This window comes from Crocuta crocuta, unplaced genomic scaffold, assembly GCF_008692635.1.
Source record: "Crocuta crocuta isolate KB4526 unplaced genomic scaffold, BGI_CrCroc_1.0 scaffold408, whole genome shotgun sequence".
NCBI classification, from domain to species: Eukaryota; Metazoa; Chordata; class Mammalia; order Carnivora; family Hyaenidae; genus Crocuta; species Crocuta crocuta.
Window position 1 is genome coordinate 619,054 of NW_027527444.1, and position 19,330 is coordinate 638,383.

Consider the following 19,330-nt stretch of genomic DNA (forward strand, 5'->3'; position numbering starts at 1 on the left):
TGGGGGTACGGCGTATTTGTATCGTGGGGGGGCACGGCATATTTATATCATGGGGGGCACTGTGTATTTGTATCGTGGGGGGCATGGCATATTTACTTCGTGGGGGGTTACAGCATATTCATATTGTAGGGGGGTTATATCATATTTATATCGTGGGGGGCATGGCGTATTTGTATCATGGGGGGCATGGCATATTTGTATCGTGGGGTTACGGCACATATATATCATGAGGGGAGTTACGGTATATTTATAGGTGAACTGCCCACCACCACCATCCAACCGATGACGCAGAAATCTGGGCCTCCTCCTCGTCCCACCGCCTCCGCCGCCCTCACCCATTTGTCACGACGCACCGCAGAGTTTACCACAAATGCCTCCTTAATCCATCCACGTGGCTCTACCTCCACAGCTGCTGGCCCAGATCCGATAAACGCCCCAACTTCCTGACTGGTCTCTCTGCTTTCAGTCTCGTTCTCTTTAGCAGCGGCCCACACTGCATCCAGACTGGATCTGATCACGTCAGCCCCTGCCGAGAACACTCCAACGGCTTTCGGAAAAGACCAACCCCTACGAGCCCCGGCCTCAAAGGGGCAGCCCCTCGGCTCCCGGCCTCGCCTGCCAAGTGCCCGTGCCCCGGTGTCCCTGCGGCTGCGAGCTCCCCTCTTAGTCCCTTCCTAAGTGCGAAGGCCGCTTCTTCCACAGGACGTCCACCCGCCGTCTCCTCCCTCTTTAGTACCCTGCCCATCTCTTCTTGGCCCCGTGAGATCCTCCCGCACTTGAGCTCAGCTTAAGGACACGGCTGAGAAGTTGTGGCACCGGAACGTAGGCCCAGATGCCTTTAGCTTCCAAAGCTGCGTTCTCAGCTGGGGTGATTGCCCATCGCCCACCGCCCCCGCCAGCAGTGGCCTTGCTCCTGACCGGTCTTCAGGGTTCAGCTCTAAGAAGACTATGTCCAAGAGACTTCTCTGACAACTTCCCTCAGCCCAGCTGATAGTACGTTTGGGGAAGACTAAGCCTACGTGGGGAAAACGTTTACTTTATTGTGATTAGTAATTACCTAAATAAGTGTTCAACAGCGTGACACTGACCAAGCTTCTCGACTGAGGAGCCCTTGGTATTCTTTGTATTTCCTACTATTGTAAACGCTCGCTTTGTGCTGCCTGGTTTGCCGATTTCATGACAAACCACGTGGATGCCCCCAGATCTCGGTGTTCACTGCTGACCTCTCTCCCAGGCACCATACTTCATAACGCTACCATTCCCGTCACCTCCTGGCCAGTCCCCTTCTCCAGTACCTCCCCTCCTGTGCGCGGAACAGCGTGTCATCTTGGTCTGGCATTCACGAGCCTCCATGGTCCTGCTTCTCTGTTTTCCAGCTTCCCGTCCCCACGTCAGGCAGGCAGCTCCCTGCCAAGATCCCTGCTGTATTTAATCTCACTTTCTTGTCTGTTCGTTCTGCTTCAACATAAACATCTTTCTCTACCTTTCCTTGTCAAATCTCAACCCAGCCTCAGATGCCAAATTATCCACACAAAAAGGTGAACACTCGAGTGGCTTGCGCAGGCCAAGCGTTTTTATACTGCATACTGGGTGCGACAATATATTACTTCCTTTAACGTACAGAACGACTCTGAGGGGAAACGCCTTAATTTCTTCCCTCTACACACGAGCAGACTGAGGCGATGAGACGCTGAGGGACCAGCCTGAAGTTGGCACTTAGGAAGGAACCAAAGCAGATTCAAATCCACGTCCGAGACTCCACCACTTCTAAAGGCAACGCTGCAGCCCCCCGTCTGATGTGCGTGCTACGGTCCACACCGTGCCCCTGGTGTTGAGACATACCGGTGAGCAGCACAGGCGCCGTCCTGCCTCCCATGCTCGCGCTGGTGGAGAAGGGGGCACCTGGAGAGACGCCCCGTGGCAGGAGAAACCCGGGACCACGTAAGATCACACGGGCACACAGGCCCCCCGGGGTCAGAAAGGCAAGGAAGCCTGGCTGCCTCCTCTGAAGGTGTACCTGGATTTCTCTTCAGCTGTCACCGCACAGCTCACCCATAGCGGTCTGTGTAGCTTGAATATTCTTCTCCCCCTGGGGCGACCAATTCTTTGAATGACCAGGATCTGACTCATCCACTAGGTCTGTTCATTCAGCTAAGAACTACTGTGTGCGGTCTCCGTGTGGGGCTTCCCAAAGCGGGTCAGTTCGGATTTGCATGATGCTTCTCTCACGATCTTGGTCTCGGGGTTGTGCGTTCTGGGAAGGTGACACCCCAAGGTAAGGTGCTGCCTCATCCCACGTCGACGGCCTGACTTACCGCCTGGCTCAGGCAGCAGCTGCCAGGTTTCTCTACGGAGTTACTCTCTCCTCTGTCCACATGGCAGCCTTTGTGAGGAAGTGTGGACGCACAGCCCATATTCAGAGGGTCAGGAGTTATGCGCCGCTTCCTTGAGGAGAGGGTGTCTACATAAACTACTTAGAATTCTTTTGGATGGAACTACTGTCCACGTGTGTGTATCAGTAGAGATTCATCACCTTCATTTTATACTCTGAGGAACCTGCACTGCCTGAGGAAGGGTCAGGAAGGCCGCGGGATGCCCACCCCCTGCTAGCAGTCTGTGTGGCTGGGGAGCACCCTCCAAGTCCAGACAGACTTCCGGCCTGGCTCCGACTTCCCGCAGGCGGCCCCAGGCCTTCCTTGCTCACACACGCGGCTGGACACTGGTGGGGAGCTGGGCTCGCTGAGGTCTCCTCCGTGTGCGCTTCCTCAGCCAGCGAGGGGGGTGTGATGGGGGCTCCCTGGGTCCCCACCGAAACACACCCCGGCCTCCACGACAGGAGACACGTGTTTCCCCCTTCACCAGCGTCTTTCGTCAGTATGGTACTTCCGTGCCGTTCGCGAGCCGGTAAGATCGTAACGCACAAATTGTTACCGGAAGTCCGTGCGTTATGCGGTTGTCCCTGGTTCTTCTTCCTCCAGGGTAGCTCGGGACACTCAGCCCTGGTTCCCACGGTGCCTCCTGGCCGAGGCGGTTTCCCGGAACTTCCTCGTTTGGGTGGTCTTGAGGAGACCTAGGAGGCGCTTGGGAGGAAGCCCTTGACCAGCATGTCTGATGTGCTCCTCACAATTCGGCTGGGAGCACGGGTTTTGAGGAGGACCTACAGCACTTAAAATTTTTTTAAATTTATTTTTTATTAAGTTTATTTATTTTGGGGGGGGGGAGAGAGAGAGAGAGAGAGAGAGAGAGAGAGAGAGNACAGGGAGAGGGAGAGAGAGAATCCCAAGCAGGCCCCATGCGTCAGCACAGAGCCCGACATGGGGCTTGAACGCACAAACCGCGGGGTCATCACCTGAGCCGAAATCAAGAGTCAGACACTTAACTGGCTGGGAGCCACCCAGGCGTCCACACATTTTTTTTTTTTTTTTAATGTAAGAAGCTTGGCCAAAGAAAGCAAAATGTTAAATACGTAAAACACATTATAACAAAATCTGTTTTGGTCTGTAATAAGGCTAGATTATTACTGTTGGGGTAAAATAACATCAATAACAAATGTATTAGTATTTTAAGTTAGGAAAATTAAGCCAACTCTTATAAAACGTCACAGTCTCCCTCCACGGAGTCGAAACTTTCTGATTATCAGCGGTGCCACTTGTATTAACTACACCACGATGAAGTCTCAAATCGCAACTGAAGAAAGAGATGCAATGAAAAAGAAAATAAGAGGAATGTGGAATTAAACGAGAAAGAACAAAACCAGAGACCCAGGACCACTCAACAGGAACAGGTTCTGGAACGTGTGATCAGGGCTCCCGAGAACGCAAGGTGTTCAGACCCGTGGGGTCCGCGGGTGCCCGGGAACCGGTGCCGTCGGCGCACCGGCCCTCACTCTTGCTCCTGGCGTCCCAGGCCGCCCCGGCACAGGGGTGGAATCACGGAGCGTCACCCTGGCGCCCGAGGGTCTGAAAGGACCCCTCCTCTGAGGACGCACTAACCCACGGCCGGCCGGGCAGCTGCTGGAGGAAACCCCTGGGAAGCAGAGAGCGTAGGTCGAGGCCTTTGCTTTCTGACGGTGAACAGAAGAACGTGAAGAACGCAGCCACCGAGTTTAAACGCAGCCACACAGGTGGGGCGTGAAAGCGTGAAAGGAAGCGCTTCCTAGAGCAGATCTGACGGCGCCCCCCACCCCCCAGTCCTCACAGCACATGACACACCCCTCGAGGTCTCCACCAGCCGACCCCATCTGCCCCCCCCCGACCACACCCTTCAGGGACTGTCCACTCTCAGGTGGCACTGACACTTCCCTTTCAAAGGGTTTGTGACATTTGGGGAAGTTAGACCTGCGTAACGTGCCCCTTGGGCTCCTGCCTCCGACTACGGTGCCGTCCGTTTATGGCCTATGGAAATCCCACCTGCCTTACGGTAGCGGAACAGCGGCTCTCCCAAATCTGTGCCCACCTGGAGCACCAGAACGAGACTTTATACCTGGAGGAAGGGTCTCCGCAGGGGAAATTACAGTCAGGATCTGGAGAGGAGACTGGCCGGGGCTGAGCCGGGCCCTAAACCCAACGCCAATGATCCATAAAACACAGAGGACAAGACACACAGAGGAGGTCACGGAGGGCGAGGCAGAGGCCGAGAGAGGCACGACTATCACCTCGAATATAGTTCTATCGCCCTAAGCTGCTATGTTTGTGATGGGGAACGGGGGAGGCGCTCAGGAAACTAACGTAGCTTCCAAGTTCAGTTCAAGGACCCAGAACATCTTCCGGGAAGCACTGAGTCAGAAGTAATGGCTCGTTTTGACATTCGCATTAGTGCTCTGTGAGCAATTCACACTTCTGGAGTCGTACGCCTTGTACTAAAGTTACAGGTCTGCCTTCCTTTCAGACTGCAGCTCTCTGAGGCACCGGACAGGCTCCCGGTAAGTTCCCGGGAGGTGTTAGGACAGGCTCGCGCCTGCTGAATGACAGGTCACAAAAAGACTCATGAGTGAAATGCAGAGGATCAAGCATGAATCCAAGAATACTGTATTGCCTGTCTATCCTTTGAGAGAGAGAGAGAGAAAGACTGAGCGGGGGAGGGACAGAGAGAGAGATGGGGACAGAATCCCAAGCAGGCTCCAGGCTCTGAGCTGTCAGCACAGAGCCCCCTGCGGGACTCGAACCCACGGACCACATCATGATCCGAGCCGCAGTGGGATGCTTAACTGACTGAACTCCCCAGGCTCCCCCAAAGCACCCAAGTTTAAAAGAATACCAGCGAATACAGATTTATCAGTAAAGAAACTTTATTTATACCCCTTTGTAAGACAGAAGGGCTGAAAAGGCATGTTTCTGTCAGAGAAATAACGCATCTATGGAAGTGCCCCATGTAATTCTTTTTAAAAACAGCATTCATCTAAAGCTTGAAAAGTGTTTGCAAGCATAGTTTATATTAAATTATTTTCTAATTCCCCTGGATAAAAACAAATGTAGCTGAATTGAGTAAAACTGCAGAAGACATTAAAATGTCCACATTATTATACACGGATTTTAAAAACCTGAGAATACAGCAAAACCATCTGACATGTTCACATTTTAGAGATAATCTCTACAGTCATAAATTACTTCTTATAAAACCTATTCTAATTTAGAATAGAATTCTAATTTAGAAAGAATCTAAAAACTGAATTCTAAGATGGGGTGTTACTTCAGCATTTCTAGCCTTACCTGGGGGAAAACAAAGTGGACAGATCATCACCGATAATTAGCCTAAGGAAGGCGAGACTCCCCCGGAAGGTGAGCGAGATGAAGTGGCAGGTGGAAGGTGCTGGAAGGCTGGCAGGGAGCGGCTGGCAGACAGCTCAGGAGTGGGGATGGGACAGAAGGGAGCAGCGCAGGGGCCAGTTTCAGGGACACGGCGACCCCTAACGGGGTTGAGGGGGGCGCCTCTGCTGCCCCGGGCCACATACGCCAGCAGAGCATCTAGACTCTCTAGACAGCAAGTCTGGGGACACAACGAAAGCCTGGACAGGAGAGCATGACGGCGCCCCTCGGTGCGCTGACCTGGCTAAGTCAGCCATCGGCGTCCTCCCCGGCGAACGAAGCCGCCAGCCAGTCCCAGCGTGGACCTCACAGAGCCGCAGGGGCCGGGGGCCTACAGGACCGAAGGAAGGNGCCTGTCCCCGGGGGCAGGCTTTTCAAGCTGCTGTCCGGCTGCCACGGAGAAGAGGCGCGGCTTGGCCACGGCCGGCAACATGCACACCTGACAGCGGGCCACATCCCGCCCCTTCACCGGCCACGACTGGACACCGCACTTGGTGCCACACTGCGTGCGGGTCACCGCAACAGGTCCAAACCGCGTCTCGAAGAGCTAAGTGTGCACAGACGAAGGCGTTTTGAAACAAAAATCGCACATTACCCCAGACTTCACTGAAAACCCCCTGAACAAAAAGCCCTGACTCCTTATTTCCAATCCCCATGAATTTTACCTTAATATACAGACCTGTCATTCTAATTCCACAAAAGATCAATGTTAGTTTTGCTTTTAATTTTCTAAATGTTTTTGAGAGAGAGACAGAGAGAGAGAGGGTGACAGAGAATCTGAACCAAGCTCTGCACTGTCAGCACAAAGCCTGATGTGGGACTTGAACTCACAAACCGTGAAATCATGACCTGAGCTGAACTTGGACGCAAAACCGACTGAGCCACCCAGGTGCCCCAATATGTTAGTTTTTTTCACTTTTCATTTTTTTACGTAAAAAAATGAAAAATTGTGTTTATTTTTGAGGCAGGCAGGCAGAGAAAGAGAGACAGAATCTAAAGCAGGCCTCCAGGCTCTGAGCTGTCAGCACAGAGGGGGACGCGGGGCTCAAACCCACAAACAGTGAGATTGTGACCGGAGCCAAAGCTGGATGCTTAACCAACTGAGGCACCCAGATGCCCCTAAAATTTTTTTTTAATGTTTATTTATTTTTGAAAGAGAGACAGACTGCGAGTGGGGGAGGAGCAGAGAGTGAGACACAGAATCCTAAACAGGTTCCAGGCTCTGAGCCGTCAGCCCAAAGCCTGATGTAGGGTTTAAACTCATAAACCGTTAGATCATGGCCTGTGTTGAAGTCTGACGCTTAACCCACTGAGCGACCTGGGTGTCCCAATGTTAGTTTAAAAAAAAAAAAATCTATCCTTTATCCTTTATTCTACATTTTGAAACACAAGTTTACCAAATACATAGATATCTTTTATTTTTTCGAAACCATTTAAAATAGCTGAGCAAGAAATAAGCAAAAACGGGGAATGAGGAAGCTGAAATATGAGAAAGACCAGGCTCATGTAAGTTTCCCTAAAGTGCTCAGAAACACAAATATTAGCAAAGTCAAAGCTTAAATATGATTTTACAGGTGTGAGGTTTACCCACATCGTTGATCTTTACAAGAACTGGGATCTTGGTTTTGTTACAAGGTAGTAAAATAAACAAAGTGTATCAGATTTTTTCTTTCCACGCTTTTTGCACCCGGTTTCGTGCATGCGGGCGGTGAGTGCCCGCTGCGGGGGGACTGCGTCAGCTCTTCCAGGCGAGGGCGGTCAAAGACTTGGCAGACAGAAGTGTGGGCAGGGAGGCACGCCGCCTCCCCAGCGAGTTCAAACCTGGCTGCAATAAATGCCCAGGAGAGGTCACAAACAAAGCCATGACCTTGAAGTTGAATGGGATTCCCTACCATTTCAAAACAGCTTCAGGTTTCATTTTGGGAACCACGCAGCCAAAGCGTCCACCCTCCCCAACGTCCCCTCGTCCTCAGGACACAGGCAGATGATGAAGCTGAATAACAGGGAGGCTCGAGGTTAGCTCACGGGCTCAGGTCCCAAGCGCCGAAGGTCGGCGGGGTGGGGGACGCCGAGAGCGAGAAAACGCCAGGAATCCCCTCACTGCTGCCCAGCGGCTTCTCAAATGTGTTCCCGGCAACTTAAAGGCATCTCCTTCTCTCTCTGGCTTAATAAAGATTTTGTTAAAGGAACGTATTTATCAATTGCTATTTCAGCATCTACTGCGATGACTGGAGGCTTCTCTCCTTTAACCTGCTGACGGTAATTCGTTGGTGATTTGCTAACGAGCCGCGGTCTTCTTGCATTTCCAGGACAACTCCCCGCTAGGTCACGGCGCAGCGCGCAGCTCCTTCTGCTGATGCTTCTGCAGGAGTTCCGTCCGTATTTTCAAGGCCAGGTTAAATCATCTGTTTTCTCTGTGTGCCGTCAGCTGGTCTGGGTGTCCAGATGAAGCTAGCTTCACGGAACGAGCTTGGAAGCTGCCACCTTTTTCTAGGCCCTAAAATAATGTAATTAACTTACGCAGTAACTATTCCTTGAAGGTTTTACAGACTGCAGCTGCTGTCAGGCTGAATACTGGGCCGCCTTTGCAGGGGTAGGGGAAAGCTTAGGACTTTTTTTTTAGTTTATTTATATAAAGTTTATGTACTTATTTTGAGAGACACAGAGACAGCGTCAGTGGGAGAGGGGCAGAGAGAGAGGGAGGCAGAATCCCAAGCAAGTTCTGCACTGTCAGTGTGCAGCCCGAAGTGGGGCTCAAACCCACGAACTGTGAGATCATGACCTGAGCCAAAGCCAAGAGTCAGATGCTTAAGTGACTGAGCCACCCAGGTGCCTCAAGTTTATTTTGAGAGAAGAGAGAAAGAGAGAGCGTACGAGCAGGGGAGAGGCAGAGAGGGAGGGAGGAGGAAGAGAATCCCAAGCAGACTCTAGGCTGTCAGCAGAGCCCGATGTGGGGCTCGTATTCACGAACCATGAAATCATGACCTGAGCCGAGGTCAAGAGTCGGATGCTTAATGGATAGAGCCACCCAGGCCCCCCAAGGCTAAGGACTTTTAAATCCTTAAAAAAAAAAAAAAAAGCTTCACTGAGCTATAATTCACATCTGTATATATAGTTGACCTATTTAAAGTGTATAATTCAATTAAAATTACTTTTAAATTTCTTTTATGATGATTGAAAAGAGTTTTTTTAATATATTGATATAGTTTGGTATGCTCAGGTTTCTTTTAAATGCTGTTTCCTAAACCCTGCATTTACAATTGAAGACCCCCCCCCCTTACATCCGAAGCTTTGCGTTCTCACTCACGACATTCTTGAACAGACCTGACAAAGGTTTACCCACTTTTTTGGTCTTTTCCGAGAACTAAGCTTTCGGTTTTATTGAGCAAGGCGACACTTTTGTATTTGATTTCCCTGCTCGCTGTCGTTTCTAGGACCTCATGAGGGAAACGAGCTAGACGGGTGTGCGCAGCCAGCCACGCGGGTCACCGGAGGGGCGGGGCCGGAGCACCTGCAGGCCGCGGTTCGTGCCCACTGTGTCAGAGCTCACACGTTCGTCCACGGATGCCCGCGCGTCTCCGGGGGCCGGCAGTCCGGGAGTTCCTCCGGCTCCCCCACCAATGCAGCGCCTGCAGACTCGGGCGCCAGGGGCTCTCCCCGGGCCGGGCCTTTCCCACGGGGACTGTGGGGCCCAGCGGGCCGGGCGTGGAAGCCGGAACAAGGTGCAGCTGGAGCAGGCGCAGGCGAGAACCGTCGCCGCCTGGGTGGGCCCTGGGGCAAGCACCGGCACTGCTCCGCTTGCCCAATGGGGACGACGCCATCCTTGTGCAGGGTGGCTCTGAGGAGCGGGGACGGCCCAACACCCACCCCCGACGCTGCCGATCCTCCAGCGCCTGCCGCGCTCATGCGGGAAGTCCCCCCGCACACGTGCTAGAGCTGTGGCCGCATAAACCGCCGCCACTGGGCGACGCGCCACGGTGGCCTCGACCTCTCTGTTCCCGCTGCCGCCTCTCGGGCCCTCCCGGGGCTGCTGCCTCGGCCGTACCTGGGGGGACCGTCCTGCCCAGCAGGCGAGGCAGCAAACGCTACGTTCCTGTTACTTAATCCACACAGAATCCTATTAGCCGGACCCTAGTCTGTCCCAGTTACAGATGAAGAAACGGAAGCTTGAAATAACGGGCCTGGGGCCCCGCAGCGCGCCGGCTCTGATGTGCGCTCTCGGGGGCCAGGACACTAGTGACATGTGCAACTCGGGGGGCGGGGCGCACATACTCCGAAGCGAGGGGAGTCCGAGGGGCAGGTGACAGCTGAACGCGGGGAGTCAGCGCGCGAGCGGTCGTGCGCGTTCCTGAGGGGTCCTCGCGGAACGTGCGGTCTATAAACGACGGCTGGTGGCGGCCTGCTGTTAGTTCCAAACGGCCCGCGTCTCACCGTGAATCAGGTGGTTCCACAAATTCCGATTCACGGGGAGCAGCTCGGAGCGGGAAAGCAGCAGCAAATTAAAGTGCCTCCCCATTTCTCATCAGGGGTAGGCGAGGCTGCTTCTCCCCCGACATCGGTGCCACTGCGATCTCAGCCACAGGAGGGTCCGAGAGACATCTTCCTCAGGTACCAGGTTAGGCAAGCAGGTCCCCCACCGTCCCTGCCCTGTGATCGGTACGTGGCAACTCAGCAAGTGGATTTCCACGGACTGCCTTTCAGAGAAACGCCGTGTCTGTTTATAAGAAAGAACCCTAAAGCGTTCTAGAAAGAACACTTTCTGGAACACTAAGCTTACGTGCCACAGCCAAGTTTAAAGCTCCCCACGTGTGGAAGAAGCATTTACTGGAAACGAAGTCGCCTTCATCACAGCATCTTTGAAACGCGGCAAACGTTACGTTTTCAGTCCCCGCCCTCACAGGGCTCACCAGTCAGTGGCAAAGAAACACAAGTAAACGCGTTTCTCCTGCCGAGCTCGCATCCGCTCTGGGACATCGAGGGAGGACACGTGAAGTCCTGGCTGGGGCTTTCGGAAAGGCTTCCCCAGGGAAGTGACGTGTGGGCCGAGAGCTGAAGGAAATGAGCAGGTGGCCAGGAGGAGAGGAGCAGCAGCCCGGGGAGGGGGCGCGGCCCGGGGAAGTCCAGGCAGGGCGGCCGGGACGGGCGCAGGGGGCCGAGAGCACGGACGCAAGAAGGGGCAGGCGGGGGCGGCACCGGGGACGGCGGAGGGCAGGCCAGGAAAGCCGGGCTCCAGCCTGCGGGCAAGGGGGCGTCGCAGTGACGGGATTCGCATGTGCTCCTATAAGACACCGCCGGCGGCGGCAGCTGAACTTGACTGGAGGGGCGAGCCGGCCGCCACCAGCTCAGCAGCCTGCCCGGCCACAACAGATGGCCCGGCCCCGAGGGACGGCAGAAGTGACAGGCACCGGCAACGGCCAGGGGCTCCGTCACCACATGCGGGTGAGCAAGCTACGGCGTCGCTCCCGTTAAAACAACTAGGCGAACTGACGCGCTTACTGTATCCGGCTGCCGAAGGCCAGGGTGGAGGGGGCGCGGGAGGCTAGAAGACAGAGGTCGCGGCAAGTGGCCAGGCCGGGACGCCCAGCAGGCAACTGTGTAGTCGGGAGGGACAGGGCCGGGGTGCCTGGGCATCATCGGGTACCAAGCATCGTGCCAACGAAACACGTGGGATTACATTTTTAGTTTTTAATTTTTCTAAAAAGATTTTATTGTGAGAGAGAGCGTGGAGGGTGTGGGGCAGAGACTCTTTTTTTTTTCTTTTTTTAAAAATGTTTTATTTATTTCTGGGAGATAGAGAGAGAGACAGCGTGAGCAGGGAGGGTCAGAGAGAGAGGGAGTCACAGAGTCTGAAACAGGCTCCAGGCTCCGAGCTGGCAGTCAGCACAGAGCCTGACGCGGGGCTCGACGCGGGGCTCGAAACCACGAACCGCGAGATCATGACCTAAGTGAAAGTCGGACACTTAACCGACTAAGCCACCCAGGCGCCCCGGGCAGAGAGAGACTCTTAAGCTGGCTTCACGCTCGATAGCAGAGCGTTGAGCCCGATGCGGGGCTCGATCTCACAAGCCTGAGATCACGACCTGAGCTGCAATCAAGAGTCGGACCCTTCCCCGACTGAGCCGCCCGGGTGCCCCTAAGTACATGGGATTAAAACACTGGGCAACAGGCCCCGAGGTAAGTGACGTGATGACAGAGAGCAAGGCCGGGGACAAGAAGGCGGGCAGGCACCGGGCTGGCAACGTCCCGCGCTCAGGAAGGAAGAGTCAGGACCATCAGGGAGAGAAAACCAACAGGCAGAAGTGAGGTGACCGCGAGAGGGCTGTGCGGAACACGCGAGCAGAGGCCATCTCTGCACACTGTGACTAAGAGTTCAAGGTAAGGAGAGGCCTGCACCAGGCAGCCCCTGGCAACGGCCCCTGGCAACGGCCCCCGGCTCAGGCGGAACGTGCCGGAGGTGGGGAAGCGTAGAGGGTTTCCGAGTAAAAGCGGATTCCGGGCTGGTTAAGCGCCCGGACTCAGAGCGCAGGGCTGTGTGTGAAACCTGGTTCGCCAGCTTCCCACGTGCGTCCCTGAGGTAATGATTTAACCTCTTACTTTCTGGATTTCTTCCTCTATAAAACAGGGACGACAAAAATATTTACCTCTCAAGGCTGTTCTGAGGATTAGATAACGGTGGACACTTAGGACGGAGCTCAGTATACTTCATCCTTGCCAGCGAGGGGAACCCCGAATACCGGAGATAAACAAGTATCTTTTTTTTTTTTTTTAATATTTTTATTTATTTCTAGGAGAGAGAGAGAGAGACAGCGTGAGCAGGGGAGGGTCAGAGAGAGAGGGAGTCACAGACCGAAACAGGCTCCAGGCTCTGAGCTGGCAGTCAGCACAGAGCCCGATGCGGGGCTCGAACCCACAAACCGCGAGATCATGACCTAAGCGAAAGTCGGACGCTCAACCGACTAAGCCACCCAGGCGCCCCAAACAAGTATCTTTTTATACTTGTTTAAAAAGTATAAAAACTTTTTAAAGTTTTTATAAACTTTAAAATGAGAAGAAGCTTCTCATTTCTTTCAAGGCGACTCCGAATGCTCTGTCATATCGAGTTTTCCCACTTTAAAATCCACAGGCGAGGGGCGCCTGGGTGGCTCTGCTGGTTAAGCATCTGATTCTCAATTTCTGTTCAGGTCATGATCTCACGGTCCATGAGTTCGAGCCCCACGTCGGGCTCCGTACTGACAGCCCTCTCGCTCTCTCTCAAAATAAATAAATAAACAAACTTAAAAAGGCGCAGGGATCCCGGTATAACATCTTTCAGGGACTCTGCAGCCCAGGCAGAGGTGCAGATGGGATGATTCCCGGCCACCGGGATGGCATCTGAATCACGGGTCTGGACTGCGGCCCCCCGACTGGTGGGGTGGGAGTGGAGTGCCACCGAGGACAGACAGAGTCGGTCTCGAGAGGGCAGGTCCTGGAGACCATTGCTTCATGGACAGGCCCGGACTGCTGCCTCGGGTCCTGAGGACTTTCCGGAAGGTGCTTGTGAGGCCCCAGCAACAGATCCAGTTTCAAATACCCCGAGTCCTCTGTGCTCTCCCCTCTTTATCTCAGGTAGTCTGGATCGTTCCATTCAGGTAATGACACCTCCCCAGGCCACAAGACAACTGTTCTGTCTCATCAAATCTAAGACACCATCGAATGTGAAGCTAGAGCCCGACTTCAAAGACATTAAAACATGACACTTAAAATCTATTAAATATGGCAAGCTTTTCAATATAGGGTCAGCTAGAGAAGAAAAAAAATTTAGGTTTATTTATTATAAGAGATAGCGAACATTCCTGTGAGCCCATGTATGGGGGAGAGGCAGAGAGAGAGAGAGAAAGAGAGGGAGGGAGGGAGGGAGGGAATCCTAAGCAGGCTCCCTGCTGTCAGCACAGAGCCCGACTCCGGGCTCAAACTTACAAACTGTGAGGTCATGACCTGAGCTGAGATCAAGAAAGTTGGATGCTCAACCGACTGACCAAGCCACCCAGGTACCCCGAGGAAAAAAAATTAACTATTTCATCAAATTTTAACTACTTTTATAATTAAGAGAATCTCTTTGTCTAAGGGGAGTATGCAAACAGTAGGAAAGGACAGAGTTTGGCTAACAGGTTATCAGAGCCTTCCAATAATTTAGAACAATNGCACTGTTCACATTCAAGCCAACGTTCACACTCAAGGGGACCTGGCTGCGCTGCGTTGAGCAGGGGCTCTGAGGCCAGTGCTCTGACAGGTCACCACAAAACACAGAAAGACAATTCTCCCTGAAGTCAGAGCAGTGTTTCTCCCATTTTCACTGCCCAACCCGCTCTGAAGCTTTTTATTTCCCCCCGTCCTACCCCCGTGAAACCATAATACCGCAGAAACACCGTGTATCCGTTCAGGTAATGTGGCCCTTACGAGAGCCGGGAACCACTGTGACATCTACAACTTTCTTCATCCCCTGACAGCAACCAATCTTTGCTCACTTTGCTCCCCCTGTTGAGAATGAATGAGTCTGAGTGAGCGCCAAGTTTTGGTTCTGTGAGTTTATAGCAGTGGTTGCTGGTTGCTTTAGGCCGTATTTTTGAATTAGAAGGAAAAGTTCAAGTTCACCAAGCGCAGGCCCTGTTTTATGCAGAAAACTCACAACAAGACAAAACAAAACAAGCTGCAAAGCCCCAAGCGACTGTGGATTATCTAAGGCTACACCAAAGGGGCAGGCGGGCCTCACGTTCTGAGATTCTTGACGGACACATGATACTTTCCCTCCTAAACAAACCCTTTTTTCTTACACGTTTTTGATCAGTGTAGATGGGGTTGACCAGCCTTGCCGGAAAAATGAGTTGGAAGTGAGTTCGGAAAAGATAACAGTTTGGAGGAGGCCGTGGGGGTGAAGGAGGCCAGCACTCACGGCAGGGCAGGGCTGGGATCAAGGAGGAGGCAGAGGGCGCCACAGGGGGAAGCCGGCTGGAGACCCTGAAGTCACCGGAGAGTCTGTGACAGCTGGAGGGAACAGGGGAGCGGGGAGAGAACACAGGCAGCTCCAAGGGGCGGCCGATGCCTGGGGCAGCGCCCGAAGTACAGACACGAATCGTGAGCGAACCGCGCGTACTGATCTACTTCAGAAGGGATCCGTGGGCCGCGTTTAGGTCCCTACTAAGTGCTTGTGCTTGGTCCTGCCGTTAACTACGTTCCGGACAGTTCGTCCTGATAAAAACAGACGTGAACACGACTGACCCATGAATAAAAAACGTGAGAGGCAAACACGTAAAGCGATGGCTCCGCGAGGCTGTGCTCTCGCCCCTCTGCCTACACAGAACCATCAGGTCCCCCCGACGCTCCTGGGGAGAAACATCCACGGAGACGCCTACCGAGGTTCCGGACGCTGCTGAACACCTACTGTGTGCCAGCCACATCGGGCACGGGGAAGAGCAAGGTGAGCGGTGAAGAGAGGCCCAGAAGGGATTTGGGGACGGCATCAAAGAGGGGGCAAGATCTGGGTAGAGCCGACGGGCAGGGCGGAGATGGGGGGGAAGAGGTCCTGCGGTCAAGGTAATGGAACACTGGAAGGCACAGAGACCACGAAGGGGACGCAGAGACGAAGAGGGGCACACTGGGAGCCGAATCGGCCTGGTTTTGTTTTTTTTTTTTTAATATTTTTATTTATTTCTAGGAGAGAGAGAGAGACAGCGTGAGCAGGGGAGGGTCAGAGAGACAGGGAGTCACAGACTGAAACAGGCTCCAGGCTCTGAGCGGGCAGTCAGCACAGAGCCTGACGCGGGGCTCGAACCCACGAACCGCGAGATCATGACCTAAGCGAAAGTCGGACGCTTAACCGACTAAGCCACCCAGGCGCCCCATAAATCAGCCTGGTTTTTAAATGCAGTCTTACTGGAGCAAAGCCCGTCGGGCCGTTTGGGCTTCGGCTGCTGAACTGTCGTGACAGAGACCGAGACGGAGACCATCTGGCCCTTACCAGAAAAAGTCTGCCCGTGTCTGTTCTAGAGCCTTGCTATTCACAGAGGGGTCTAGGAAGCAGCAGCAGCCCCTGGACGCTGGGCAGAAATGCAGACGCTCGAGTCCCACCCCCGACCCACAGAATGAGAACCTGCCCCTTAAGAAGATTCAGGCGATTCCTGGCACAGACAGCTCTCCGATGCCTGGCGCGTGCGGCCGGGAGGAGGCGGCGTGGCTGCAGATGAAGAGAGGCACGCACTTATCCTATATATAGACGGAAGACAGTGGCGAAGATCTTCCTGGAAAGGAGCGGCCCCTCTGTCAGAATTTAACGGTAAGAAGGGCTGGCAGCAGAAAGTGGGCGGGCCGCTGGCGTCGGAATCCAGGCAAAAGATGACCTTGGCCCTACCCCCGCCCCGGACCAGGTGCTGCGCAGATCACAGGATGGCTTCTTCCTTCCCAGAAGCAAATGAGCTTTTCAGAGATTAAACTCCGCCAGTGCCTCCCAATCACTGCTAACCAATACAGTACTGGTTACAGTTTATCAGGAAATAGAAAAATACTTGGTGACAAAAATCTTAGTCATCCTGTGTTTCTGTGTATACCAAATGTACCTCCGCCTGCGTAACACACCCAGAGAGCAAGGCAGAAACGATGACATTAATGGCTACGAAGGAAGTTCAAAATTTTTAAACTTTATTTTGAGAGAGATCACATGCTCAAGTGCAAGCACAAGTATGCGATGGGGAGGGAGAGGGAGAAAGAGAGAGAGAGAATCCCAACAGTGCAGAGCCCAATGCGGGGCTCAAACTCACGAACCATGAGATCATGACCTGAGCTGAAATCAAGTGTGGGATGGATGCTTAATTGGCTGAGCCACCCAGGTGCCCCAAGAAAGAAGTTTAAAGATTAAACAAGGATCGATTCACCAGCTACCGATGCTGGAGGCTGCTAACACATAGTTCACAGGATATTTAAGGGTGTACTGCCTGAAACGGTTAGGCCCTTCCCCACCCCCGCAAATGTATGTAAGATTCTGCTTGATACTCAGTTTTTCCATACTATGGATGAATAAGCAATATAAAGTTCCAAAGAAACAAAGCGGTATTTTAGACAACCACGCCAACACGATTTCTTCCTCCAGCTCTACCGACGGCTTCCAAGCGAGTGTTTAACGGTCTGCCTTCTTAAACATCTTGAAAAGTTTGACAGGGTCATTTGTGGGCTTCGGCATGCTTTCAAGTAATGACAGCAATATAGATAAAAATAGATGGGCAAAAACAGTAAATCTCCTTCCTTAGATGCTTAGGTTAAATACTTCGTATTCATTATGTTGGCAGAAACAATGCAAAAGAAACGGCCTGTAGAGCTGCCTTGAGAAACACAATTAAATCAATAAATCTCACGCAAGGAAGAAAAAAAACCCAACCCCACCAAATTCATGTTGAGAACAATCTCCATGTTAATATTCATTAATAAAAGCCTTAAAACGTCCAGGAAGTCAGTATAATGGTTACTGGCATTAAAAAAAATAATAATACGGGCGCCGGGGTGGCTCAGTTGATTGGGCGTCCGACTTCGCCTCAGGTCATGATCTCACTGTTTGTGGATTCCAGCCCCGCACTGGCACGGGGGGTTGGGCTCTGTGCTGACAGCTCAGAGCCTGGAGCCTATCTTGGGATTCTGTGTGTCCCTCTCTCTCTGACCCTCCCCTGCTCACGCTGTCTCTCTCTCTCAAAAATAAACATTAAAAATAATTAAAAAAATAACTGACAATTCCACAGCACTTACTCTGGGTTTACATTGTACTAAATACCATTACACAAATTATCTCATTTAACCCTCAAAACACCCTGGTATTAGCAACATGTGACAACCGGGGAAAGTAAGGCACAGAGGACCAAAGTCACATGGCTCAACAAGCAACTGCACTGAGATGTGAAGCTGGGTCTAGGTCCTTAACCACAGCTGTGGCGTCTCCCTAACGCCCCTGCTCTCCACTTTCCTCCGGCCCACAGGTGAATCTGCAAAAAGTTTAAACACACTAGGCCCTCACTGTTACGGATATCTGGACAAAGAAAACCCCTACAATTTAGACACTCGAAATCTTAACGGAAAGGGAGGCACACTGTATTCACTGTTCTGTGGACAGTGGTCAAAATTTGACCCTGTGACACGGAACTGATGAGTAATGAGGTGGATTCGATGAACGATGCTGGGTTATTTTTCAGTAGGTGAAAATGCAAATTAAGCCCCAGGAAGCTTCTGAAATGTATCGTGTAACTGCTCGTTAATAATAAATACGGATGCAGACTTCTAATGATAATTACTACGTGTGCATCATCTTCTAGTAGCACGCTTGTGAAATGCTGCAGGGAATCTAAAACAGAAAATGAATGTAGGTACCGGCCCAATAGTATCTGGTTAACATTCTCACATGGGCTGTACGTGCTTATTTAAGTAATCGCCTGACTGTAAATGAACAAAAGTATTAAAGTAAAGTTGGCACATGGTACCCCATCCACACGGTCATTCTTTGCGGGAGCTTTATTCTATCGGTGCTCTTGGGGGAAAAGAGAAGTCACTAAATAAATAACGCAAGCACACAAGAGAGCGCGTGGAGTTCTTTTAAATTCAATTCCTCAAACTGTCAGGCATCTCGGAGGAAGTTCTCTTCCGACTCTGAGCTCATCTATTCCACCTTCGGGACTAATTTTGGCGAAGAACGAGCTCTCCGCCCTTTGCATTTTAACAGTTTCAAAATAAAATCCAGGTGAAAGCTCTTCGTATTCTGTTTCAAATGGCAATTCTGCCCGAGAACAAACTCACCCCCTTCCCGATTTAACAGCTTCTCTACAAGATCCAGGCAGGTCGGAAGAGAGAAAACCGAGTGGGAGAAGAGGCGACAGAAATGATGGAGTGACAGGGTCACCTGAACTCAAAACCGACTCACGAAGCCGCTTCTGGTTTTCCTATAGAACTTTCCCTGCGAACAAGAAGACACACCCTGCTGGTGGTATTTTCGGAAATACAGGGAAGGGAACCGGTCTGTGTTATTTTAAGGGATGGGCCATCAACGTAGTTTGGGGGTCCCTCTGCGGGCACGGCGGCGTTTCGAACAATTACTGCTGCATGACACCTCGCTCTGCCCCCAGCTGGGCTGCTGAGGACAAAAGGGCCGCCCCTCGGAGCGGATGGCCGGCTTTCGGGGCTCCCCNCACGTATTGTGGATGCACTTTGCTGCCATCAGTTTTCCCCGGCCACGGAAGTCTCCATTCGCTCCCTTTCTTCACGGCTGATTCCCTACTTCGGGTGATGCACCGCCACGAGCTCACACAAATCTAAATCCGGCCCCGGCCACTGCTGTCGCCCTGGATCTGGGACCTGAGACGCTGCTATCGGCAGCTCAGGTTGGCAGGCGGCGAGGCTGCCCGAGCCGCCTGGGAGGGCAGGGCGGTGGGAGAGGGGCAGGCGGCCCCACCCCCTGAGGCTCTCCGCTGTGACAGCCGGTTTCTGCAGGGAGCCCAGGGCCCTGATAGACGCGCTCCCTA

At 52.7% G+C, this 19,330-nt stretch overlaps 1 protein-coding gene across 1 annotated transcript in view; it reads right to left on the minus strand.

Moving 5' to 3' along the window:
• The window catches only part of PRKAG2 (protein kinase AMP-activated non-catalytic subunit gamma 2), a 270,738-nt gene that overhangs the window by 54,003 nt on the left and 197,405 nt on the right, over positions 1-19,330 (minus strand). Inside the window, exons 6-15 of the mRNA XM_077761602.1 lie at positions 15,223-15,363; positions 14,734-14,825; positions 11,301-11,343; positions 10,712-11,038; positions 10,077-10,152; positions 9,672-9,849; positions 9,357-9,532; positions 6,140-6,351; positions 2,163-2,254; positions 1,843-1,902 (exon numbers count right to left, since the gene is read on the minus strand). Coding sequence (XP_077617728.1) covers positions 1,843-1,902; positions 2,163-2,254; positions 6,140-6,351; positions 9,357-9,532; positions 9,672-9,849; positions 10,077-10,152; positions 10,712-11,038; positions 11,301-11,343; positions 14,734-14,825; positions 15,223-15,363 — 1,397 coding nt within the window. The remainder of the gene's footprint in view (positions 1-1,842; positions 1,903-2,162; positions 2,255-6,139; positions 6,352-9,356; positions 9,533-9,671; positions 9,850-10,076; positions 10,153-10,711; positions 11,039-11,300; positions 11,344-14,733; positions 14,826-15,222; positions 15,364-19,330) is intronic.